At 36.1% G+C, this 25,242-nt stretch overlaps 1 protein-coding gene across 1 annotated transcript; it reads left to right on the top strand.

Annotated features, from left to right (window-relative positions):
* The first annotated feature begins 42 nt into the window (after positions 1-42).
* LOC117317088 (sorting nexin-17-like) lies at positions 43-25,008 on the top strand. The gene is made up of 15 exons (XM_033871875.1): positions 43-334; positions 1,739-1,813; positions 3,576-3,693; positions 4,060-4,124; positions 4,843-4,953; positions 5,797-5,887; positions 6,246-6,336; positions 7,143-7,212; positions 8,149-8,241; positions 10,934-11,074; positions 11,440-11,502; positions 12,733-12,846; positions 16,329-16,406; positions 17,707-17,811; positions 19,148-25,008. The coding sequence occupies exons 1-15, from the start codon at positions 275-277 to the stop codon at positions 19,220-19,222; spliced, it is 1,350 nt and encodes a 449-aa protein (XP_033727766.1). The 5' UTR covers positions 43-274; the 3' UTR covers positions 19,223-25,008.
* Positions 25,009-25,242: the final 234 nt, after the last annotated feature.

The following is a 25,242-nucleotide window of genomic DNA, read 5'->3' as shown; positions in this document are numbered from 1 at the left end:
AAAATGATAACAAACCACCTGCTACGGTTTTTAGCTGTCATGTGCATTTTTTGACAGAAATTTGATCATTATTTGATAAAGTTCGACCAATTTAACAACTGGTTAATATATTTATTTTGCAACACAGAGTTGAATTATGTTAACATCCCTTACAAACTCTAAGTCACGTGATAAAACTGAGAAAACATGGCGGAAGGGGAGTGTTCTCATTACTTGTCAAATCAGTTGGATTGGTGATTTTTCCCATTAACACTTCTATTTATAATCTACGAAGATGCATTTCTCTATACCAGAGACCCAGGAACAACAGGATGCTAATGGCACAGCCTTCACGGTATATCGAATGTATAACACCGGACAAAATGTTTATTGAACTCGAAGATCAGCTGAGACTTCCTCATTTTTTATTTCGCATTACTGGTGTAATTGCGTATATAACTTTCTGTATTCCATTCTTAGAAAATTTTGATAACATGAATTAATTTCTCAACATTTTGTTAGTTTTATATTCTCCCTTTTGCATACCTTGTTTTATATCCATGTAGGTGTACATTTATCAGTGTGACAGTTCATGAGCAATATCATTTAAACTGAGAGGATATGCACGTGCAGGACTAAATAAAACAGATAGGCATATGCATATTTATATCGCTTGTAAAATGAACATTAAGAACATGTAATTTAAAAAGTGAACGACACTCTAAATGCGAGTTATTTTGTCAAAGTGTCTAGTCTATCTCTGACATCAGATGTGAGAATATATACATGTGCAAGTCAATAGTGTGCGATAAGGATGAAATGACACACTATTGGGCTGATCATACAATATACATTTTACTGGTGTTGGGAATAGGTTGAAATTTCCTGATCAATCATCTGTTTTATCTAATCCAATCGATGATCGATTAAAATTGATTTTGGTTTATGATTAAACCTTTTTTACATTCGATTTGTAGTGCTGATCATGACTGCACTGAAACTGTCATCTTGTATTTTATATGATGTGATTATATATAAGCAACAATCATAAACAAGTGATCAATTTTGACTATTTTTCTGACATGTTATACCAATCAGCTAATATTCTTTCATTTATCATGATGTTGGGCATTTCTGATGAAACTTGATTACCACTACACAGATATCTTACTCGATGAATTGGTCAAACATGTCAAACCATGACAAACTTGATTAATCAGAACACTACTCCATAACAATCCAAACACTGACCTTTTGATTTGATTACAATAAAATGCATCTGTGTTATTATGAGTCCCTCATCGGTATTTAGTGGGGACAATGTGATAGGATTGCATTAATGTCCTTCTGTCTTCCATCTGCACTTTATCTTGTATGAGTTCTATCTCCTACATATAGGCATTACTGAACCTTTATACATGGTAGATAGATGTGTTCACCTTAAGCTTGGTAAGGTGGTGTCATGTACCAAAGGTAGGACACCCTGATCTACAATTTGACATTTGACCTACTTCAAAGAACAAGCTTGGCCAGGCCCTATATCTGTTCCATATGTGCTTCGATCTAGTCATTAGAACTTCATATTTCAAATACATTAGGTGAGACAGTGTCATGTATCAAAAGTAGTTCACACTGACCTACATTTTCAGCCTTTGACAAATTGATGTACATTTGGTGGGGGTTGGTTATTCACCAAATTGTCTTATTAATTCCCATTAAACTGATTACACAACAATATAATGACTTTGTTGTTTTCCAGACATTCAACATTCACATCAATGGAATGTTTCACTGTTCCGTTCGCTACAGTGTCCTACACACATTTCATGAACAAGTAAGTACCATGTTTTCCTACTGATAACAGCACACCATCCTCACATGGTGGGCTATTCAAATCCTTAGGGGCCGCGATGGCTGAGTGGTTAAGGTGTACCGACACTTTAACACTAGCCCTCCAACACTGGGTTGCGAGTTCGAAACCTACATGGGGCAGTTGCCAGGTACTGACCGTAGGCCGGTGGTTTTTCTCCGGGTAGTCCGGCTTTCCTCCACCTCCAAAACCTGGCACATCCTTAAATGACCCTGGCTGTTAATAGGACGTTAAACAACAACAAACCAACTATGCAAATCGCCCTGCGTCTGTGGTCTTTCTCTCCGTCCGGCCGTCCCTCCGTAAACAATTCTTGTTTTCTCTATTATATTTCTCAGAAAGTAGTGATTTTTCTCAAATTTCATCTATAGGTTCCCGTTGGTCCCTACTTATGCATATCGCATTTTGGGACCAATCGGAAAACAACATAGCTGAAAGGCTGCCATCTTGGATTTTGACAATTAAAGTTTGTTATTTGTTATCTCAGAAAGTACTAAAGGAATCTTCTCTCAAATATTAGGCTATATGTAAGTTTCCCTTAGTCCGTAGTTGTGCATATTGCATTTTGGGACCAATCTGAAAACAAAATGGCAGCAGGAAGCCATCTTTGATTTTGACAATTGAAGTTTGTTATCGCTATTCCTCAAAATGTAATGGAAGCATTTTTCTGAAATGTTATGTATGTTTCCCTTTGTCATTTGTTTTGCATATTTTATAAGGGGACTGATCAGAAAACAACATGACCAACAGGTGGCCATCTTGGATTTTGATATTTATCACTATTTCTCAGAAAGTACTAAAGGGATCTTTTTCATATTTCATAAGTAAGTTCGCCTTGGTCTATAGTTGGGCATAATGCATTTTAGGACCAATTGAAATACAACATGGCCGACAGGCAGCCATCTTGGATTTTGCTAATTGAAGTTTGCTATCACTTTTTCTCAGAAAGTTCCAAAAGGATCTTTCTCAAATTTCATAAGTAAGTTGCCCTTGGTCCCTAGTTATGCATATTGCATTTTGGGACTGATCGGAAAATAACATGGCTGACAGGTAGCCATCTTGGATTTTGACTATTGTAGGTTGCTCCCGCTATATACATATTGTAGTACGTAGGAGACTGAAAGAAGGGAAAAAAAGAGAAAAGATCAGTCTTTCATTTGACTGATATAGATCATTCAATGGTGGTTGCCAAGATCCCTCAGGGATCTCTTGTTTAGCTTAGATACTTGTTTTACTGTCAAATCCTCATTAAAATTCATTCCCCTATAAATAAAATAAATTTTTACTGGGTAATACTTCTTCGCTATGAAGAAAATTGTACGTTTGTATCTACTTACAGTTTTATTACATGCCTAGCTGCCTGTTAGAATATTTATACTGTGACCATATTACAGTATGTCATTATGATGAAATATACTTATAATATCATACCAAAGCTGTTGTAAGATACTTTGTATCTGCACAGTTATCAACAATTCAATCTTAATTTCTACATCTAAATTACTTAAAGGAAAAAAACAAATAAATTCATGTTTAATATCTTTATGTGCCTTGACAATGGTGACAGTGCAATTATTTTATTATATAATAAGCATACATATTGAAAACATATATTACATGTACCGTATGTATTGACTATTAAATGATTTATATATGGATTGTTTTTATTTTAGTACAAACAGTGACATTTTGTTGTTAAAAGAAAAAAAATCATTTAACCTTTTAGTTGAAGAAAGAGTTTGGGGCTAATCAGCTTCCACATTTTCCGCCCAAGAAACTTTTCCCACTTTCTCCCCTAAAACTGGACGAAAGACGGATACTACTTGAGAAATTTGTTCAGATTGGTATGTATAATATATTGAAATGATCTTCTTATCAAAGAGAAATTTCTTATTGTATTTTTAAACCAAGAGTCTTATGATAAATGACTACTTTAATCGTTGAAAAGAGAGAAGAATCCTTATTTATTTTGAGATCAGTGCAAAAATGTTAAGATGACATTCTCGATGACTAATTTCTAATTTGCAAAAAGTCATTAACAGAGATTTTTAATTCACTATGATAAAGTAATCATGCTTATACCATAAATGTATATGTGTAGTACAAACGTGTATCTGGGTATGTGTCGTACTTCAGAATACTGATCTGGTAGGGTTTACCCCTATTATGAATTAATATAAATATTGATAAATGTTTTAAATGAATTTTAGTAAGCCAAGACCCAAAGATTGCCAACAGTGATGTGTTCAATGGATTTCTTCTGAGTGCACAGCAGGTAAACATGAGTGTCTGTACCATATTTACCAGATGTTAAAGGAATCTGTTCACATATTTTGAAATACAGTGAAACCTATCTAATCCGACACCATAGGGAGTTTTGGTCGGATTAGACAGGTACTGTTGTTGACTTGGTATTTTTGTTATCTGGTAGATATGCCAAAGCATGCTTACAATTAATAATGTGCATACAAGTACACTGATATTAAGACATAACAAAATGCTGAAGTATAGAATTATTGACTTTTTAATTTGACGTTTTGATATATATATATATATATATATATCAAAACGTCATATCGAGAAAACACCAATTTTTCCATTCCAAGAAGTTCACAAACTGACATAAGAACACTTAAAACATTCAGACAAAACAAGGCAAAATGTCCTATTAACACATATATATTAGAAGATGATATTTAAAAAATAACGTTACAATACTGTAATATGACATAATATGTACTGTATTGCTATTGAAAATTCAAAATCCTGACATGTTTTTCAGCAATAGTAATATGCTTTATAGACCATAACACCATTCTCTACAGCATTATTGTTTATATGTATTTGAAGAGTTTATCTTATTTTTAACAAGTTATTTTTTTTAGCAAAATAAAGAAATCTGTCTCTTTGATCTTATTCGAATGCTTTTGTTGTGCATGTTATTTGGAGCAATGTGATATAATTGAGTTTGAGGATGGATCTTATGATTCTAGGAAACTCAGAAGGAAGCGTCAGAAGATGTAGTGCTGGATGTGTATTTAATGAATGGGCACAAGATCACAGTCAATATCAAGTCCACGGACCAGACAGATGATGTCTTGGAGGTAGAAATATAAATAAATTCAGAAATTGACCTGTTTGATTTAGGGTACCTGAATGTACATTGTACAGCTACTTAATCTAGTAAAATGTACAGCTTTAGTCTTACAGGTTTTGGATTAAGCATAATAAATGTACTACCAGTAGTCAAGAGCACATGATTAATAATCCGCTAGGGGTCTAACCCAGGACCTCGGGCTTGCTAGTCTTATGCTCAACTGATCGAGCCAAAGGGAAGTTCTCTCTAGCCAAGCAATATATTACAGCTAGTATTTACCATGGTTACATAAAGATTGTTCAGCGTTAGGTCACAAAATCTTACAGATCCAAACTTGACTTGAGTTATTAATTGTGGTATGGAATTGCTCTTTCGGGATAAACTTTTGTCCATATATTTTCTATCGGTTTTTCTACTGATCTTAACTTCATAGGCTTTATGATCATGATGTGTAGTTGTAGTCTTCGTTGAGGCATTTTGAAGAATCTTTTTTTTTTTTGACACTTTTACATCAGACAAGTTTGATGTTGTTTTATGGAACCTCGCTGTATTTTTGGTATTATAAGGATTCAGGATATGCTAAAAAACTTGGGGAATATATATACATATATATATAATGCGCTGACAAATCTTTCAATATTCTGGTTCAAATTGTAAAATATAAAAATTATATTAATGAGAACTATTCTCAGAAGATTGCACTGAATCCATATTAATATGGATTCAGTGCAATCTTCTGAGAATAGTTCTCATTAATATAATTTTTTTAAATGCATGTCTGTAAAATGTATATTAGATTTTATTTTTCTGTACAGGTACATTTAACTAAGATGTGTTTATTATTTAATAGGCTGTTGCTTCCCAGATAGATCTACCAGATGACTATGTTTACTATTTTGGTCTTTTCCTTGTGCAGAAGGAAGTAGCGGGGGATAACTCTAGTAAGTCTATATTGCTAGTTTACATAAAATCAAAGTTGCCTGAGGTATAGATATTTAGTCCTTTCTACACAAGAGTTGTAAAAAAAAAGAACAACAAACAAAAAAAATGATTGATGAAATTGCCAGATTGTAACACTTTCAGTGGACAAATTCTGGACCAAAGCTGTTCTGGGAAAAAATGAAGAAACAATTGAATAGCACCAGAATTTTGCAATAAAGCACAAATGATTTCAATCTCTCATGACAGACAAGTTCAATATATTCTTTGTGTGTGAAAACTTTAAATTCATTAATTTTTTTAAAATTTTGTTTATTTGCTAAAATTACCTAATAATAATTATACATTATTGATTTTCAGTTGTCAGAAAATTACAAGAATTTGAATCTCCGTTCATCTCATTGAAATATGCAAACAAGTCAGGAACACATCGAATTGTCTTCAGAAAAAGGTAAGATTTGATTAGGATAAATACATTTATTATAAATAGGGATTTGGTGCAAATACCTACCCCAAGGTCCATATATATATGATAATATAGGGACCTATGGGGTGGGAATTAGAGTAAAGAGCAATAAGGGTAAAGTGTCTTGCCCAAGGACACAACCACAACAGCAAAGACCGGCCCGTTTCTCAGCTTCATAAGAAACACAAACTGACACACGAAGGCCTAGAGGGCGTCGAACCATGCACCTCGGACCTTCACCTGAAGTTACACAGCCGGCGCTCTAACCATGCACCTCTGACCTTCACCTGAAGTTACACAGCCGGCGCTCTAACCATGCACCTCTGACCTTCACCTGAAGTTACACAGCCGGCGCTCTAACCAACTGAGCTATCGCAGTTACTACACAATGTTGTGTTACAAATACTGTATTTGACCTTATAAGCACAACTTCTGCTATAAGTTAACCCCCACCTTATTTCAGGAATTGAGAACGGTATAGGTAATTAAAACAAAAACAGTTCCTTACCTCACTGATCTGCCGATACAATACTCAGTCATTTAATCAAAGATTCTGAATTGTTTATAGAGATACCTAAAATGAGGAAAACAAAGATTTTTTTCCTACCCAGATTCTATATGGAAACTTTGCCCTGTACCTGGTTAAGTGCAGCCCTTTGAGTGTGTTTCAAATACAGAAAACTATTTTTGACACAATCACTTGTTCTTACTGGACAGTACTGAAATCAGAATAGAGAATAGGACAGCTACACAATATTTATGTATAGATAATTACATGTTTTGTTTTACAGTTTTTGGGACTTATCATATGAAGATGACCTTCTAGAAAATAAAATTTCAATGAATCTTCTTTATGTGCAGGTATGTATCATTAACTGATGGTTTAAAGAAAAAATACATTACTAAAGTGTAACTCATATTCATGCTTAAAGTAGGTCACAGAAGTTTGGAATGTTAGAACTTAAATAAAGTGTCAAATTTATTCCATTAACCGTCCGACATGCTACAGCATTTCTATTTCTGAACAGTAATGTGAGGAGCAGGGGGTATCAATGAACATAAAGATTTAAGGTCAGTTTAGATTACATTGATGGTGATACAAGTTATTTAAGGATTAACATCAATTATTTTTTCTGTTATACAGTCATAACAGAAAAAACTGGAGTGTACTCTAAATAAACCGCGAAGCGGTTTATGAAGAGAGTACACTCCAGTTTTTATGTTATGACTGTATAACAGAAAAAATAATTAATGTTAATCCTTATAATTTAATTTCGTCTTAAACACACCAAGATATTTCACTTTCTTTGGCGAACTCTTTTCTGTGATAAATTATTACGCAAGGTCATCAGCCAATCAAAAATGACGTTACATTTCGCAACGTCAAAAATTTTGTTATGGAGGTATAACAAAATTATTTCAGCCAATGAAAATGCGTGTTTCATACAAAATTAAATTATTACATAATCTTCAAACTCCAAGAACAGTATCTGTTTTATTGCAAATGAGATGGTGTTGCATGTTTTGAAGTTGAGAAGCTTTTATGTTCCAAGATTATGTTCACCACATAGTAGGGATCTCTGGATCCTTTATTTAATATTATAAGGTTTTGTCCAGGAATGTTACCACTATTTGATCTCTGTTAATTATTATTAGGTTTTGTCCAGGGATATTACCACTATTTGATCTCTGTTAATTATTATTAGGTTTTGTCCAGGAATGTTACCGCTATTGGGAAAGACAGAAATGTTGGTTTTCATACTTTTATAGATTTTGGTGTAAATATGTTATTTACAGGCAGTTAATGATATAGAGAGACACTGGACACTGGGAAGTAAGGAACAACTCAAGCATTTATCTTCTCTACAAAGTAAAGGTTCAAAACGTGAGGTAAGAATACTAGAATCTTTCATCCACCGAGTGTTTGGCAGCTTAATTATCTTACCCAGAGGGATGAGATTCCCCTGCCTCACTTCCATGGGGGTGAATGATTTTTTTTCTCTTACCCTGTTTACCCTCTTATGTATCTAATATTGACGTTACATCAATGCAAGGAAATGTTGATGTGACGTGATTGAATTGTCGACGTGACATCATGGTACTGTTGCCGTGACTTCATGGTATTGTTGACGTGATGAAATACAATTGTTGAGAACGTGAAAAGAGCATGTGTAGCTTGTCTTTTCCCTAGGGTGAGATAAGAAAATCTCACCCTGGTAAAACTGCGGATATCCCTGTCCAGGGTAAGAGAAAACAACTGCCACACTGATATAAAGACACAGAGTATAATAAATTGTTATTATTTTGACAATAAATGGCATTTAGTCCATTTTTATATATATGTCTATTTAAGAACTACAAATAAAAAAAATCTGTTATTATCATAACATCAAAAATTGTCGGAATGAAACCAAGAAGCTTCAAACTTTTGAACATTATAATCTACTTTGCTTACACTTGAACTTGATCGCATTGCATTCTGGGAGAGATTTACAAATATGGTGGACTTATTTTTATTCAGCTGCGACAACTACATTGTATATATAATGCCTGCTGCCTAACATACATAACTACAACTTTTAATTGCGAGGTTTTAATGCAAACAGAAAATAAAAACTAAATAAACATTTCAATATTATCCGTTGCAAAAAATCACGATCCTGTGCCTGTTGTCGGCCACAAACCGAAACGCTTTCTTAGCGTTACCCCTTTCGGCCCCATTTCGCTGGATTGATACAGGTGTGATTTATCAACAGGTTTAAGTTGGTGAACTATAAATAGTGAATCTGCAATCACTACATATCACAAAAGAAATCCTAACCATTGATTCAATCGCATCATATGCTTAGCGTTTTCAGTAAAGATGACAACAGACCCAACGTTACACTACGTACGTGTGTACTTGCCTCTCCAACAAAAACTCAACTGTGTCATTTCCGCATGAGTTCCGATTCCATTGTTGTTAACAATTCCACCAGTCTGTGCAGTCTCCGATTGAAATCCTTCCCTTTCTTCGTTCTCTTTCATAATCTAATCTATGCTTCCTTTCTGGAGACGTTAGGCTAACACATGTTGCCTTCCTCGCTTCGCCATGTGGTTCCTACTCGTTTGTGGTTCTGTTTTCGGCGCATGCGCTATCAGTATTTCATTCAATATGGAGGCGGAGCGAAACGGAATTTCTTCGGGATGCAATTGATTATTTTATATTTTTTTAATTTTAAAGATAAATAAGATGATGAAACTTTCCGAGGGTGGTAATAATGTCAAGTGTGTAACTTTTATTCCTGAAGAAAAATACATACGAGTCTATTCGTGTTTTTAATTGATAAAAAATACTATCTGTCGAAGGTGTAGCACCTTTAAATGTTTATTACAAACTTCATTCTGATATTAGATTATCTCCCCCTAGTTTGAATCTTTGAATCAGACATATCCCTGGCAGAGACCAAACTTATAAAGCTCAATTTGACTTATACATTGTAGCTTCCGTATTCTAGAGTCAGGTACCAGTCTTCTTGAAAGTTCATTTATGGAAAGAATGCATAGGGGCGTTTTATTTAATGGAATTTAAATAATTATTTAGTAATCATGTCATCAAAATTAGGTCACCTACATTATGACCTTTAGCCTTGTTTGAGCTCTATCTCCTACACTACTTGTCACTGGAACTTTATACTTGAGTTATGGGTTCACCTTATTTATTACGAATTGATTATCTGTGCATTCTTGGCGTATAATGTCACATCCAGTGGGGAACTGTAATTTGCCAAATTGTTTTGATTGCTTTGTCCTTCGAAGGTCTCAATAGCTTCTCATTGTACCCTATGTGATTATCTATAGAAAGTTCGCTCCGTAACTTTGTAATTGGTTAAGTCTTGACACAACCAGACACTCTGGTACGATATTTGTTACTGTCAAGATAACAATTCGTCATTGTTGTCTGTCACCAGTGTAAGTTGTCTCACTCTGTTAATCTGCAACTCCCTCAAAACCAATTGACAGAATTCAACAAACTTTCAGGGGTTTTTAATCAGTATTTAGAGAATGGTTTCCATCACCAGGGAGATGTACAAAGCAGGATTCTTAGACATGGGACATTTTCTTTTTTGCGGCCCAAACGATTGGACTTGTTGGACCTGTGTTGTTCGTTTATGAAATAAAAACAGACCTGGTGATTTTATATTGTTTTCAGACGAGCCTTGACAAAGACTTCCAAGGCCTGTATTAACATTTGCAGGTTCGTCAAGATATATGTTTGAAATATGACATTTAAAAACTGACCAACTTGAACTGGTTTGTCAGCATATACGAACAGGCCCATAATTTCCTCTCTATACCATCTGAGTTTTACTGGTTTATGACATAACCCACGGGGCTGGGAACTGTACAGCCTAGAAAAGTCATAGCATCATAGACATTAAATAGCATTTTAGAAAATACTAGATATGAAATTTTGTAAAAATTATTGAGAGCTATATAATGAAACAGTTGACAGAAAATTTAGCTACTAATACCTCGCAAAAAGACAGAAAGAAAGTGTCATCCTCCGATAATCTGAGATTGTTGGTTAATCATTTCACAGTATCTACGACTAGCGCGGACTCTCAAGTATTATGGTCACCTACAGTTCAAGCCATGCGTGACGGACTACCCTCATCCTAGCTCCCGAGCTGTGATATCGGTCGGCAACAAGGAAATGAACTTTAGGATACAGACAGCACCTGTAAGTTACCTCTATCTAAGGTGTGATAGTTTGTGATGCCTTTAACATGACACTGATAACAGAGTGATATTGTTTGATATATTGATGTGTTTGTCATTTTGAGACTGGGTCTCCTTGTAGTAGTTGTGAATACCTTACATGAAAAATATATAGAGGCACGTTGCATGCCATCCTGAGCAATTACAGTAAAGTGTCTTGATCAAGAACACAACCACACAACAGCACAGACCAGTCTGTTTCTCAGTTTCCTGAGAAACACAAACCACCATGGTTAGGGAACATCAAACTGTATCATATGTTGTTTTGACTCTGATAACATGGTTGCTTTATGATGAAATATATATTTTATTCTTGTTCATTTTTAGAATGTGATAAAAGAGGGAAATTTCCGGATCACCAGAATGAGGTGTTGGAGGATCACCACTTGTGTAAGTACATTGTGCTGGTTTGACTGGGGCCGCGGTGGCCGAGTGTCCCGACACTTTATCACAAGCCCTCCACCTCTGGGGTCAGAGTGGTTAAGGTGTCCCGACACTTTATCACAAGCTCTCCACCTCTGGGGTCAGAGTGGTTAAGGTGTCCCGACACTTTATCACAAGCCCTCCACCTCAGGGCCGCGGTGGCCGAGTGTCCCGACACTTTATCATAAGCCATCCACCTCTGGGGTCCGAGTGGTTAAGGTGTCCCGACACTTTATCACAAGCCCTCCACCTCTGGGGTCAGAGTGGTTAAGGTGTCCCGACACTTTATCACAAGCACTCCACCTCTGGGTTCAGGGTGGTTAAGGTGTCCCGACACTTTATCACAAGCCCTCCACCTCTGGGGTCAGAGTGGTTAAGGTGTCCCGACACTTTATCACAAGCACTCCACCTCTGGGTTCAGGGTGGTTAAGGTGTCCCGACACTTTATCACAAGCCCTCCACCTCTGGGGTCCGAGTGGTTAATGTGTCCCGACACTTTATCACAAGCTCTCCACCTCTGGGGTCCGAGTGGTTAAGGTGTCCCGACACTTTATCACAAGCTCTCCACCTCTGGGGTCAGAGTGGTTAAAGGTGTCCCGACACTTTATCACAAGCTCTCCACCTCTGGGGTCCGAGTGGTTAATGTGTCCCGACACTTTATCACAAGCCCTCCACCTCTGGGGTCCGAGTGGTTAATGTGTCCCCGACACTTTATCACAAGCACTCCACCTCTGGGGTCAGAGTGGTTAATGTGTCCCCGACACTTTATCACTAGCCCCCCACCTCTGGGTTGCGAGTTCGTAACCTACGTGGGGCAGTTGCCAGGTACTGACCGTAGGCCGTTGGTTTTTCCCTGGGTACTCCGACTTTCCTCCACCTCACAAATCTGGCATGTCCTTAAATGACCCTGGCTGTTAATAAGACATTAAACAAAAACAAACAAACAAACTGATATAACTCAAAAGGTTTTTTTCAGTTTTTGGCTAATTGATTTTTTTATACTAGACATAGTGTTTCACAAAGCAAATGAAATACATGTTTGTACATCTGGTACAAATTGTTTCTGTCTACATGTAATGACATCCCTTTTAAGTTTACATTGATATACAGGTAACAGAAAAACTGTTGGCACATCTACAACTATGAAAGCCAATTAATTTACCACAAAATGTGTAAACTTGTCAATTTGTTTTATAGTTGAGTGACAGTAAGGAGGAGATTAGGAACCCATCTAGTCCACGCCTGGAGCTTGCCTTTGAGTACCTGATGGCCAAGGATACCCTTAAGTGGATCACTATAACAAGTGACCAGGTCGGTAGTGACTGAGCGGCAGGACAGATGTATTTTGTAATTGGTTGATTAATAGTAAATTTAGGTTCATAAGACCAATATCTATACCCAACCTGAGGTGATCAGAGACTTGTCCATCTATTTTTCCCCCCTTTTTCAGCTCACCTGGTCCGAAGGACCAAGGTGAGCTTATGCCATACCGTGGCGTTCGTCGTCCGTCCGTCCGTCAACAATTGACTTACTTGACTTCTTCTTCATAACCGCTGATCAGAATTTGCACAAATTTGGTCTGAAGCATCCCTATGGGTAGGGGACTCAAAATTGTACAAATGATGTGGCTGACCCCCTGGGGGCCTCTGGGACGGGGCCAAAAGGGGTCAATCCGGCTATATTGATATAAACACCTTCTTCTCTAAAACCAATCAATGGCTATCGCTCATATTTGCCTGGTAGCATCATTATGGGGTGTGGATTCAAAATTGTACAAATGATGGGGCTGACCCCCCAGGGGCCTGAGGGGCGGGGCCAAATGTGGTCAATCCGGCTATATTGATATAAACGACTTCTTCTCTGAAACCTAGCAATGGCTGTCACTCATATTTGCCTGGTATCATCACTATTGGGTGGGGATTCAAAATTGTACAAATGATGGGGCTGACCCCCCAGGGGCCTGAGGGGCGGGGCCGAATGTGGTCAATCCGGCTATATTGATATAAACGACTTCTTCTCTGAAACCTAACAATGGCTGTCACTCATATTTACCTGGTATCATCACTATGGGGTGGGGATTCAAAATTGTACAAATGATGGGGCTGACCCCCCCAGGGGCCTGAGGGGCAGGGCCGAATGTGGTCAATCCAGCTATATTTATATAAACGACTTCTTCTCTGAAACCGAGCAATGGCTGTCGCTCATATTTGCCTGGTAGCATCACTATGGGGTGGGGATTCAAAATTGTACAAATTATGGGGCTGACCCCCCCAGGGGCCTGAGGGGCAGGGCCGAATGTGGTCAATCCAGCTATATTTATATAAACGACTTCTTCTCTGAAACCGAGCAATGGCTGTCGCTCATATTTGCCTGGTAGCATCACTATGGGGTGGGGATTCAAAATTGTACAAATTATGGGGCTGACCCCCCAGGGGCCTGAGGGGTGGGGCCAAATGTGGTCAATCGGGCTATATTCATATAATTGACTTCTTCTCTGGAAGCAAGCAATGGATATCTCTCATATTTTACTGGTTACATCACCTTGGGGTAGGAATTTGAAATTGTACAAATGACGGAGCTGACCCCCCTGGGGGCTGAGGGGCAGGGCCAAAAGGGGTCAGTTTTGCAAAATTGAAATAAACAACTTCTGCTCTGAAACTAAGCAATGGATATCGCTCAAATTTCCCGGGTAGATGGGGATTCAAAATTGTACAAATGGTGGGGCTAACCCCCCCCCCCCCCCCCAGGGGCCTGAGGGGCGGGGCCAAAATTGGTCAATTAGTTGAAACAACTTCTTCTCTGAAACTAAGCAATGGATATTACTCACATTTGTATGGTAGCATGGTTATGGGGTGGGGATTCAAAATTGTAAAAATGTTGGGGTTGACCCGGGCAGCCAGGGGGCTGAGGGGTGGGGCCAAAAGGGGTCAATTTGGCTAAATTAATTTAAACAACTTATTCTCTGAAACTTAGCAATGGTTTGACTGGTAGCATCCTATTGGGGTAGGGATTCAAAATTGCATAAAGGAAGGAGCTGACCCCCAAAGGGGCAGAGGGCAGAGTCAAAAGGGGTCAATTGGTCTAAACAAATTCTTCTCTGAAACTAAGCAATGGATATCACTCACATTTGTGTGGTAGCATCCCTATGAGGTCGCGCCAAAAGTCAATATCATTTCATGGATTAATGCACTTTTTGGAATTTTTAGTATCAAAATAAAACCAATGTACATGTACCCATATAAAATGCTTATGATATATATTGACATAGCAATACCAGCGACAAATATACTTCAGCATCATTTTTGTTTCATATCTCATGAAACCAGGTGGGCCTCTTGTTTTTGTATGTTATAAATTTGAGTAAGAAAACTTTTTACAGGTAAAGTTCTTTTGGATTAAATGAAATATTGTAAATTATGATATTGGTTGAATTTAAATTAGTCTTTTGCACCTCTCCATCCAGATTTTGGCATTTCGTTTAGCCTTTTCACATCTCTGGTCACCACCCTTACAAGACCTAGAAAAACAAAACAGCTCTATGGTGCAGTTTAATTATACCCCCGCAACGAAGTTAGTGGGGGGTATACTGGAATCGGGTTGTCCGGCTGGCCGGCCGGTCGACTGTCTATTGACACATCTTGTCCGGACAACTCCTAAACCAGTGGACCGATTCCAATGACTCTTCACACAAATAGAGAGGACCATGTGTAGATGTGCATGGAGCTTTTTAAATTCCAACAATGGGGTTGCTACGGTTACTGGTCACTATTTATAGGTTTTTCCTGTCCGGACAACTCTTCCAAAACCTGTGTACTGATTACAACAAAACTTATGACTAAATTCTCTTTATTATGAACACATATTCCAGCCATTCTGAATTTCAGAAATAGGGGCATGTACAGGTTATCTTAGTTAGCCTCCAAATAACAGTTCCAGTTGTTCATTGACTCATGCGGATTGCGGGTGCATTAGTCTAGTTCTAGTTCATTTTGGCTCTACGCCATCTAACTCTCAATTAGTCCTGAAATGCGTTATTATCTTGTGTCTTTAAATTTCCCATCAGACATGTATGTACATGACATCAGAATATATTCTGTACTTTTTTTTTCTGTCATTTTATGCTACGTAAATTACGGTAGCTACATAAATTGTAAAATGTTTGTTTAATATCCTGAACATATGACACGTTCTGAACTTGATAAGTGCTGAACATATGCAATTTTCTGAACTGGGAAAATGTTTCATTTAACTCAATTTCTATCAAAGTCGGAGCAAGGACATGTACTACAAGGTTGACTTTTTACATTTTCACCTATTCACTTTTGGATGTCATTGGAAAAGAGTCAGCAAAGGATCATGTTCTTATTCATAAATATGACGGGGGAGGGGTGGATTGAAAATATACTCTTAGAATTTTTACTTAATACCAAATACAGTGTATATGGTTTCATTATGTGTAATGATAAAATTAAAAGCTTGCGTTAGGTTATGTAAACACATATTTGATTGGTACCACTGCTAACATATTTGATTGGTACCACTGCTACATTTGGCGCCAACGTAGGGACTCGGGAATGATACTCATTGCTGCTTACGAAAGCATCGCTGTTATCCCCTTGAAACTCGAGGACGAGTTCTTTCCTGGAGGGGGAGTATGTAACCCTGGTAAATACTAGCCACAATATACTGTTCGGCTAGAGAGATATAACAAATGACAATCATTTGACATAACGAAGTGAGGTTTTTGTGTGTTGTTCTAGGCTATCCTCTAGTGTCTTTGTGTGTTGTTCTAGGCTATCCTGATGAGCATGTGTCTACAGTCAGTTGTGGATGAATTGATCAGGAAAAAACAAGGGAAGAAAATAAAACGAGTAAGTATACAGAAGTAAAAATGTGTGTTGCTATGTTAAACAGTAAGAAGTATTTGTATATTTACTAGTGGTGTTACTATTCATGATCAATGTATTGGATCGCAGAGACTGCATCAATGCATTGTCTATCCTTGATTTGTATCATCTAAATTCAAGAACGGTTTGTAGGAAACAGACAAAACTATGTTTTTTGTAATGAATAAGAATAAAAGACTCAAATATTCCAGAAATACCAAAAAAAAACAAAACTACTGAACACCGTTACAAAAACATCACGAATCAATTACTTCATCAATGTGAGCTGGATCTAATTCACAATTAAGTGTGAGGACTGATTCTACAGCAACTACATTTCAGTTTAATACCAATAGGTCTAGTTTAACCGGCACAGACAGGAATTACAACAATGATTAAAAAATAAAATTAAAAAAAAATCAATCACAACATCAATTGCTAATTTTATTGTGTATGATGTTAGTAGTTGTGCTTGGAGTGACTTATTAGGAGATGTTTATATTGTCAATGAATAAAAAGGTCACAGATCAGGGTGAGAAAAGTATTTTTGAAAGCGTTCGTCCCATTACTCATCCAATATGAGTGCCTCATGAGAACCACTCGTGCCCTGAACTAGAATCACTCATCCCTCTGACTTCTAATTTATAAAATATGAAAGAAAATCCATTTCATTGGTGGAGAGAAAATGCATTTTTTATCCTCTGCTCTCCAGATTAGATAAACGCTATCACTGTATTTCCGGGACTTCAGTCCCAAGTTAGAGAGTGTTTTCCTGTGCTTGGGACATCAATATTGTTACAGCTCAGAAGAGCTCATTAATATCAAAACATGTGGACACCTTAATATTCTTAAAGTAAACTCTGAAATGAAAAAATAAACAAGTCAAGAAATCTCTGTCATTGTTGATTGTTTATTTGATTATTTATTTATTTTATTATATTGATATCACATATAACTCTCAAATAAATGTGACATTAACTTGCAGAAACTACATATACTGTACATGTGTTAGCAATAAAATATCAGATGTCTGATAGGTCATTAGTTTCTCATATATCATGATACGTATCGTATCGTGACCCCTGTATCATGATACATATCGTATCGTGACCCCTGTATCATGATACGTATCGTATCGTGACCCCTGTATCATGATACGTATCGTATTGCCAACTACCTTGCGATACACAGCTATAATATTTACTCATTAGTAATGTGACTACAGCGATATGATTGCAGCCTTTCTGAAGGAAATAAAACATTTTAATTAATTTGATGTTGACAGCCACAAGACAGAAACAAGACAGTGTCAGCCATCCGACCACTGCAGAGAGGAGACAGTTATGCTGGGGCTCTGAGTCGACAGACCTCCCTCCCAAGTCCTATAGAGGTAAGGGCACATAACTCTAGTCAACAGACCTCCCTCCAAAGTCCTATAGAGGTAAGGGCACATAACTCTAGTCGACAGACCTCCCTCCCAATCCTATACAGGTAAGGGCACATAACTCTAGTCGACAGACCTCCCTCCCAATCCTATAGAGGTAAGGGCACATACCTTTAGTCGACATACCTCCCTCCCAAGTCCTATAGAGGTAAGGGCACATAACTCTAGTCGACGGACCTCCCTCCCAAGTCCTATACAGGTAAGGGCACATAACTCTAGTCAAGGGGCACTGAGTCAACAGACCCCTCTCCCAATCCTTTAGAGGTAAGGGCACATAACTCTAGTCAAGGAGCATCTTCTGCAGACCTGCCTCCCAATCCTAACTCTAGTCTTAAAGGGTTAAGAGCACAAAACCCATGTCAAGCATAGGAAGGACACATTTATCTAAATAATGAGAGATAAGGGCACATAACTCTAGGCAAGGAGAGCTAAAGGCATATAACAGTAGTCAAGGACAGTTAAGGGTATATCAATGTAGTCAAGGAGAGCGAAATGCACATTACTCCAGCCAAGGAGAGGTTAGGGTACACAACTCTTATCAAAGAGAGGTAAGGACACAAAACTCTGTCCAAGGTGAGATAAAGGTACATAACTCCAGTTCAGGAATAATCTAGTTGAAGAGAAGGAAGGTAAGGGGACATAACTCTAGTTAAAGAGAAGGAAGGTAAGGGGACATCACTCTAGTTGAAGAGAATGAAGGTAAGGGGACATAACTCTAGTTAAAGAGCAGGAAAGTAAGGGGACATAACTCTAGTTAAAGAGAAGGAAGGTAAGGGGACATTACGCTAGTTAAAGAGAAGGAAGGTAAGGGGACATAACTCTAGTTAAAGAGAAGGAAGGTAAGGGGACATAACTCTAGTTAAAGAGAATGAAGGTAAGGGGACATAACTCTAGTTGTTGAAGAGCAGGAAGGTAAGGGGACATAACTCTAGTTAAAGAGCAGGAAAGTAAGGGGACATAACTCTAGTTGAAGAGCAGGAAGGTAAGGGGACATAACTCTAGTTAAAGAGAAGGAAAGTAAGGGGACATAACTCTAGTTAAAGAGCAGGAAGTTAATGGGACATAACTCTAGTTGTGAATGACTTAGATGAAAGGGGAAAATAATATTTACAAATGTATGGATGATATGTTTATTGCTTGTCAATGGTACCTCTTTACTATGGCTATAAAAGTGAAATGGATTTCTATAAAATGATCATGTAACTCATATCAGATAAAACTAAATGAAAATTTCTGTCTTAGATAAGTACAAAATCAGTGATTACTCAATTTCTCATTGCAGGAAACACCAAAGAGTAACGGACAGAGTGTTATAGAAAACAATGCATTTGACACAATAGGTGACGACGACTTATGAGAGAACAACAATGGAAATTTTCAAGAAACAAATGCTGTTAAAAAATAACCAAGTTGAATTTCCTGAAAAAAATGTAATTTTCATTCAAGATAATTGTACCTTTACGTTTGTATTTCATTTGTACCCTCATTTGAATTTTTGAAATTAGTTTAAGATAAAATTTCTTCATCAAGTATGTTGACAGTGAACACTAGTCAGACAAAAAATTCAAAATGAGAGTGTTCATTTTAAAGACATTTTCCACAACTTGGTATACTGCTAAGAAATTTATTCTGAACAAATGATGTCTCCTTGAGGAGTAAGAATATTTTCGTGTTCCTAGAAGAAAAAAATTGTGACCCAAACAATGAAGGATTCAAGGATCACCTTGGAAGATGGTTACATTAAATACTGAACAGTATGTAAGAGAATTGTGCTAGAGGCATCAGTGCTGTTGTTTGTAAAATTTTCTATGAAATGAGTTTGACTCTGAAGTGACAAATGAGGAGCATATTATATAAATGATCCTGCTTGATCTTATCCTGAAGTCTTTTATGCTAGCAACTGGATTTTTCCACAAGCACAAAATTTAATCCATCAGTGAAGAAACAACTGTATCTTTTCACGAGTGACAGAAATCCAGGGCCTGAATGACATTGTGACTAACATGGGGCTTTAATGGGGAAACTACCGGATTTTAAAAAAAATTTTTTTTTTTTTTTTTTTGCAATAGATCATACCTAGATGTTATTTATCGATAGATATCAAAGTAGGTCTATCTACAGTATGCAGTAAATTTTGCAATACTAGTTGTTGTGTAGGCAAATGTCTTTCATTCTAAGGTGTTGTTATGAATTACCTTGAACTATGTGTCATGAAATAGTCATGTAACAAACACTTCAATTCAATGACAGCAGTATATATCGTCCTGGAAACAGTAGCTAATGACATCAGTATATGTCGTCCTAGAAACAGTAGCTAATGACATCAGTATATGTCGTCCTAGAAACAGTAGCAGATGACAGTTGTATATGTCGTCCTAGAAACAGTAGCTAATGACATCAGTATATGTCGTCCTAGAAACAGTAGCTAATGACATCAGTATATGTCGTCCTAGAAACAGTAGCTAATGACATCAGTATATGTCGTCCTAGAAACAGTAGCTAATGACATCAGTATATGTCGTCCTAGAAACAGTAGCAGATGACATCAGTATATGTCATCCTAGAAACAGTAGCTAATGACATCAGTATATGTCGTCCTAGAAACCGTAGCTAATGACATCAGTATATGTCGTCCTGGAAACAGTAGATGAAGCAGTGCAGTAAAGTGTTTTTGTTTGTGCTATTGTTGCCATGATATTGTACTGTAAATCTGTTTTCTATGGGAAATTAATTCATTGATAAATAATTCCAATGAATGAGAAGGCTTTTGATGCAAATGTGATGTTCATGCTTATATATGCTGTATATCTTAATCCTGTATTACAAAGCACACGTTTTTAACACAAGTTGTTGTTCCCTAGTCAGAGGAGTGGATTAAGATTCTGTTTAATAGCCAATAAGGATTGTAATGGAGAGGGGCAGAAATGAAATTTGGGGTTGTGTTAATCAGTTAAAACAGAAACATGGAATTATATATATACAGTGTACATGTATATACAAAGTCAGATCATAGTGCATGTGTTCTACCCATTATTAGCCAGTTTCTTTGTTAGATACACTTCTTTAGGATTAAAAATATGTTTTCAAATTAAAAAAAAAAAAAGGAAATTTAAATCTTTGTCAGATTTCTTTGGAACCCTAACAAAGCATAAAGTTAATGTATATACTTCAACTTTCCAATACCGGTACCTTTTATGCGACAAAGACAATTCAGTCGAGATCTAATAAGTCCCTAGCCAGTAGTAATAGAAGGAACTAGAGTTTTACACTCTATCATCTAGCAACTTGTCTGTCATTGTGTCACTTTAATCTCACAATATACAGAGTTATGGGTCTTTGTTTACTTTAAAACCTTGTAAAAAGTCTTTTGTTCTCAAGTAAACAATGGATATTGATGAAATGGTTTATACATTTACTTTAGAATGTGTTAAATGTCTAAATGCTGGCTAGGTGATGTTATGTGTTACAGTGTATCTAATAAGATAATTATTCAAAAATGTATCATGCATGATCTTAAGATTACCAGCAGTAGCAATTCCAAAATCAGAACAAAAAGTGAATTTGATCATAGTTAAATAACAGTGATAAATATTTGTTCTCTCTCAGACCTAAAACGTGCTTTGATTAACTTTATTATCTGAAAATTAATTGCTATTACATGTATGTATTTACAAGTGTGTTTGGTAATGAAATGCCAGTATTCATCAATACATATTGTACAGTGTGGGTATTATGTATGAATATATAATAGATAATATTGTAATCCAATTCCAGTTATAACATCGTGTCTACTATTTAATATAAGTCTGAAATGCTTTGTATTTTGTAGCCCACACTGATTCAAAGTAAGGTATTTCTACTGAACTGTAATACCACATTCGACCTAATAAGCACACTGTACGCTTACAAAAACACAAAAGTGGTGTGCTTCATAGAAGCATGTACAGGGAAAGATTTTATGCGAAATCAGTGATTTTTTTTTTTTTTTTTTTTTTTAATTTACATATTAATCATCTTCATAAAGTGAATATAATAATCCAGAGTCTTTGGTTAACAGACTGTAAATTGTAATGGCAGATTTGTGAGGTAAGGAACATTTATATGATTCAATTAGCGCACCAATTCTTTTTTCATGAAAAAGGTGCTTATTGGGGCAGATGTGCTTATTAGGCCAAATACAGTAAATTTGAGTGGGCTTGATACCAGACATAGGCTTATTGATGGAAAAATATACACATCTTGCTTTATGTATATATACCCCATACCTAACAATACAAGGAGTAGGATTGATGTCTAAACACAGTTTATGTGATGTTTGTTATGGTAGAAGAAATCTACAGTTATATATGCATTTCTTATTCTTGTTATAGATATTTACAGAGGCTTAATTTGTTCTACTCCAATATGAAAATATATATGTTATTTCATGCAATGTTTCTTCACCTTTGTGTGGACAATGAGAACAGTATTGAGTTTGAGATTGTTAATTCTGTACATGTTATTTGTAGTGTTTCTTAAGCTGGTTCAGCTTGTCACCAAAAAAAAATCATTATGTATTTCCAATGTCTCTAACATAACCAACTTTACTTGTAAAATTTTCTGTTGCTAAAAAGTGAAGATCCTGATACACGGTGGGGAATCACGTGGTCAGGTGTGTACTGGGACAGTTTGTAGTTATCCGTAACATTCTGACCAAAATTTCGAATCGAAAGGATTCCACTGACGAATTCAATTCAAAATTTTGGTCAGAATGTTACGGAAAACTACGGACTGTTCCAGCATACATGAGGTATGGATATGTCTAGATTATAGTATATCATATGCTCGCTACAATGAAAAGCCTACGTAATGAGTATTTTCAGTGTCTTACCTCATTTTATGCTTTCTACACTGGTGGCGACCATTTTGAATTCGTATCTTCAGATCACGTGATTCCCCTCCGTGTGATAAACATCATTGATATGCTTGAGGAAGGTTTTGAGGCCTGAAAACAGTTACATCATTCAACTTGATTTACAATGTTGATTTTATACAATTATATATAAAAGTTGCTAGTTGTAATAATCATCTATTAATGGGATATTTAAGAATTGACTTCCCTGGTGATGCATTCCGACCTCAAGTATTCCATCATCCTGTCTAATCTAACAAATTCAAGTCTCATTATTTTAATGGAAACTAAAAATTAAGTATTGAAATATCACCTGTGTATTTTGACATTCTATTTAATCTGCCCTGTGTATTGTGTCTACATGGCAATGTTCTCATAAAGTTTATGTAGACAGGTGGCAAATTAAAAATTTGTTGGTTGAATGTCTACCACATGGTATATATTAGCCTATACACATTACTTAGAAAAAATAATCAGTTCAATATTGAGGTTTAGCAAGTTGATTTTGCTGATAACCGGCTTTATTAAGAACACAGTAGTGGATAAGACCAGTTTTGCTTGATCATGCATATTTTCACACAGATTCCTATTTGGTTTCCCAATATTATCATAGTGATAAATAATGTTAAAATCGTATTTCCAAATATCATCATCTTATCACGGTATTATTAAAAAGAAAAAATGAAAGTTGACTCTCAGAACATTATTTTATATATTCAACCCTTATCATAACTTTATTATTTAAACACGAGATTATACACAAAAAAATAATTTGTTAATTCATCTTGCACAAACATTCCGTCACTGGTGGTTTCAGTGCTGTGATTTCATTGTTACGTTTTCATGTTGAATGTTTGAACCTTGTTGATAGTATACAGATTTTTTGTGTCAATTGTAGTCTATACAGAGCTACACAAGTTCCTCTCATATCCATGTAATTAATATCAATCAACTATTATGAAGTCTAGTTTTTGATGATTCAAGTTTTCTTGGATTTACAATAAATTATTAAATGAGGCATAATTTCTCTGTTAATGTTGTTTCAATGTATCTCTTTTCTGTGATTTTCCTCAAAAAGTAATATCATATTTACATGTATTGCAATAAATTATGAAAAGATGGTAAATCTTTTGTGAATTTGATTTTCAATGGAAAATATTATCATATTCTTTTAAACGATCATCTCAACTGGTAATTCAAGTACTTAATAATAAACTTATGAAGTGATTTGATTATCTATTTCAGATATACATATAAAAGTTCATGGTATTGTTATAACTGATATTTTACGCACATGGACCAATTTTTATTATCCAAGGGTTATCATTGTTGTCTAATAGAGTTACTTCCCTTCCTTTCACTTTGTCTGTAAAGCACTAGCTTGCGTCCATTGAGAAAGAGGAGATGAGAATTGGGGCTTATATACTAAATCATATGCACTGTAAATATCATTGTTCAGAATTTGTTTTCCCAGAAAATGCAGAATGGCAGTATTGAGCTTTGGTTTGTGTTTGTCTAAATTTTTTGTACTTAAAATATCTGGTGTGGTCTGAACAGTTCACCATGAATTACTAGGAAGTTCTCCTATGGCCAGTAACTGCTAGTGTCATGTTTCATTGTAAATTCCATTTTTGTTTTCACTTATTGAACACCAAAAAAACAACACAAAGTCTGTACTAGGTTGCCTTTTCTGTGAAGATGTTTTACTGCATAGAATTACCAGTTTGAATTTTTTTCATTTTAAGTTGAAATTCAAATATTATGTACAACTTTGTGAATTACTCCACTTAACAGTGGTAAACTAAATTAGGACAAAGTTGTTTAGATGGGTATTGTTTTAGATTCTTTTAGACCTATTACCAAACATGAGGTACAAAGTTTACTAACAGTTGAAATGTAACAAAGTTTTTACCAGTAATGGAGAATAGCACAGACTCTTGTCCAATATTGTTTCATTTGAAATAAAGAACTTTGCTGATGCTATGAAGATATATGCGGTAGTGTGTGCTTATTTCAATCACGTTGATTATTTACCAGGGGAGATAACCCCGGGCCCAGTCCTAATCAAAATACATATATTATTGTTCTTTATATAATGATGATTTGTTGCAATTGTAGCTGCCATAATATGATATTGTGTTTTGAGTAGCTGTTTACACTGAATATGTTTCTGTTATTTCAGAGATTGTATAACTTAGTATGATCATGTTCCTGATGATATTAATAAAAAATCAACATACACAGTTCTTATATATAGTCAGTGTGTTCTGTTTTGATGTTTAAGGAGACTGAAAGTAAAAAATGTCGATAAATATTCTTAAAGATATTAGATAATTAGAAAGATCCATTTATATGGTATGTATGTAGCTCAGGTAAAGTCAGTTCTACTGGAAAAGACCAATGTTTGTGCCTTGGTGCGCATAATCCATAGCCTGTCTTACGTCCATAAATGGTGCATGTCATCAGTCTGTCTTATGTCCATAAAT

The sequence above is a fragment of the Pecten maximus genome, chromosome 18, assembly GCF_902652985.1.
Source record: "Pecten maximus chromosome 18, xPecMax1.1, whole genome shotgun sequence".
NCBI lineage: Eukaryota > Metazoa > Mollusca > Bivalvia > Pectinida > Pectinidae > Pecten > Pecten maximus.
The sequence above is the reverse complement of the archived record's forward strand: the minus strand, read 5'-3'. Positions and strand labels throughout refer to the sequence as shown.

What these genes read in the sequence shown, in the direction of transcription:
- LOC117317088 (XM_033871875.1), top strand. Translation starts at nt 275, where the DNA reads ATGCATTTCTCTATACCAGAGACCCAGGAACAACAGGATGCTAATGGC. An exon ending in TCACTATAACAAGTGACCAG is followed by an intron (nt 12,847 to 16,328) that starts GTCGGTAGTGAC and finishes GTGTTGTTCTAG; the next exon opens with GCTATCCTGATGAGCATGTG. An exon ending in CCCTCCCAAGTCCTATAGAG is followed by an intron (nt 17,812 to 19,147) that starts GTAAGGGCACAT and finishes TTCTCATTGCAG; the next exon opens with GAAACACCAAAGAGTAACGG.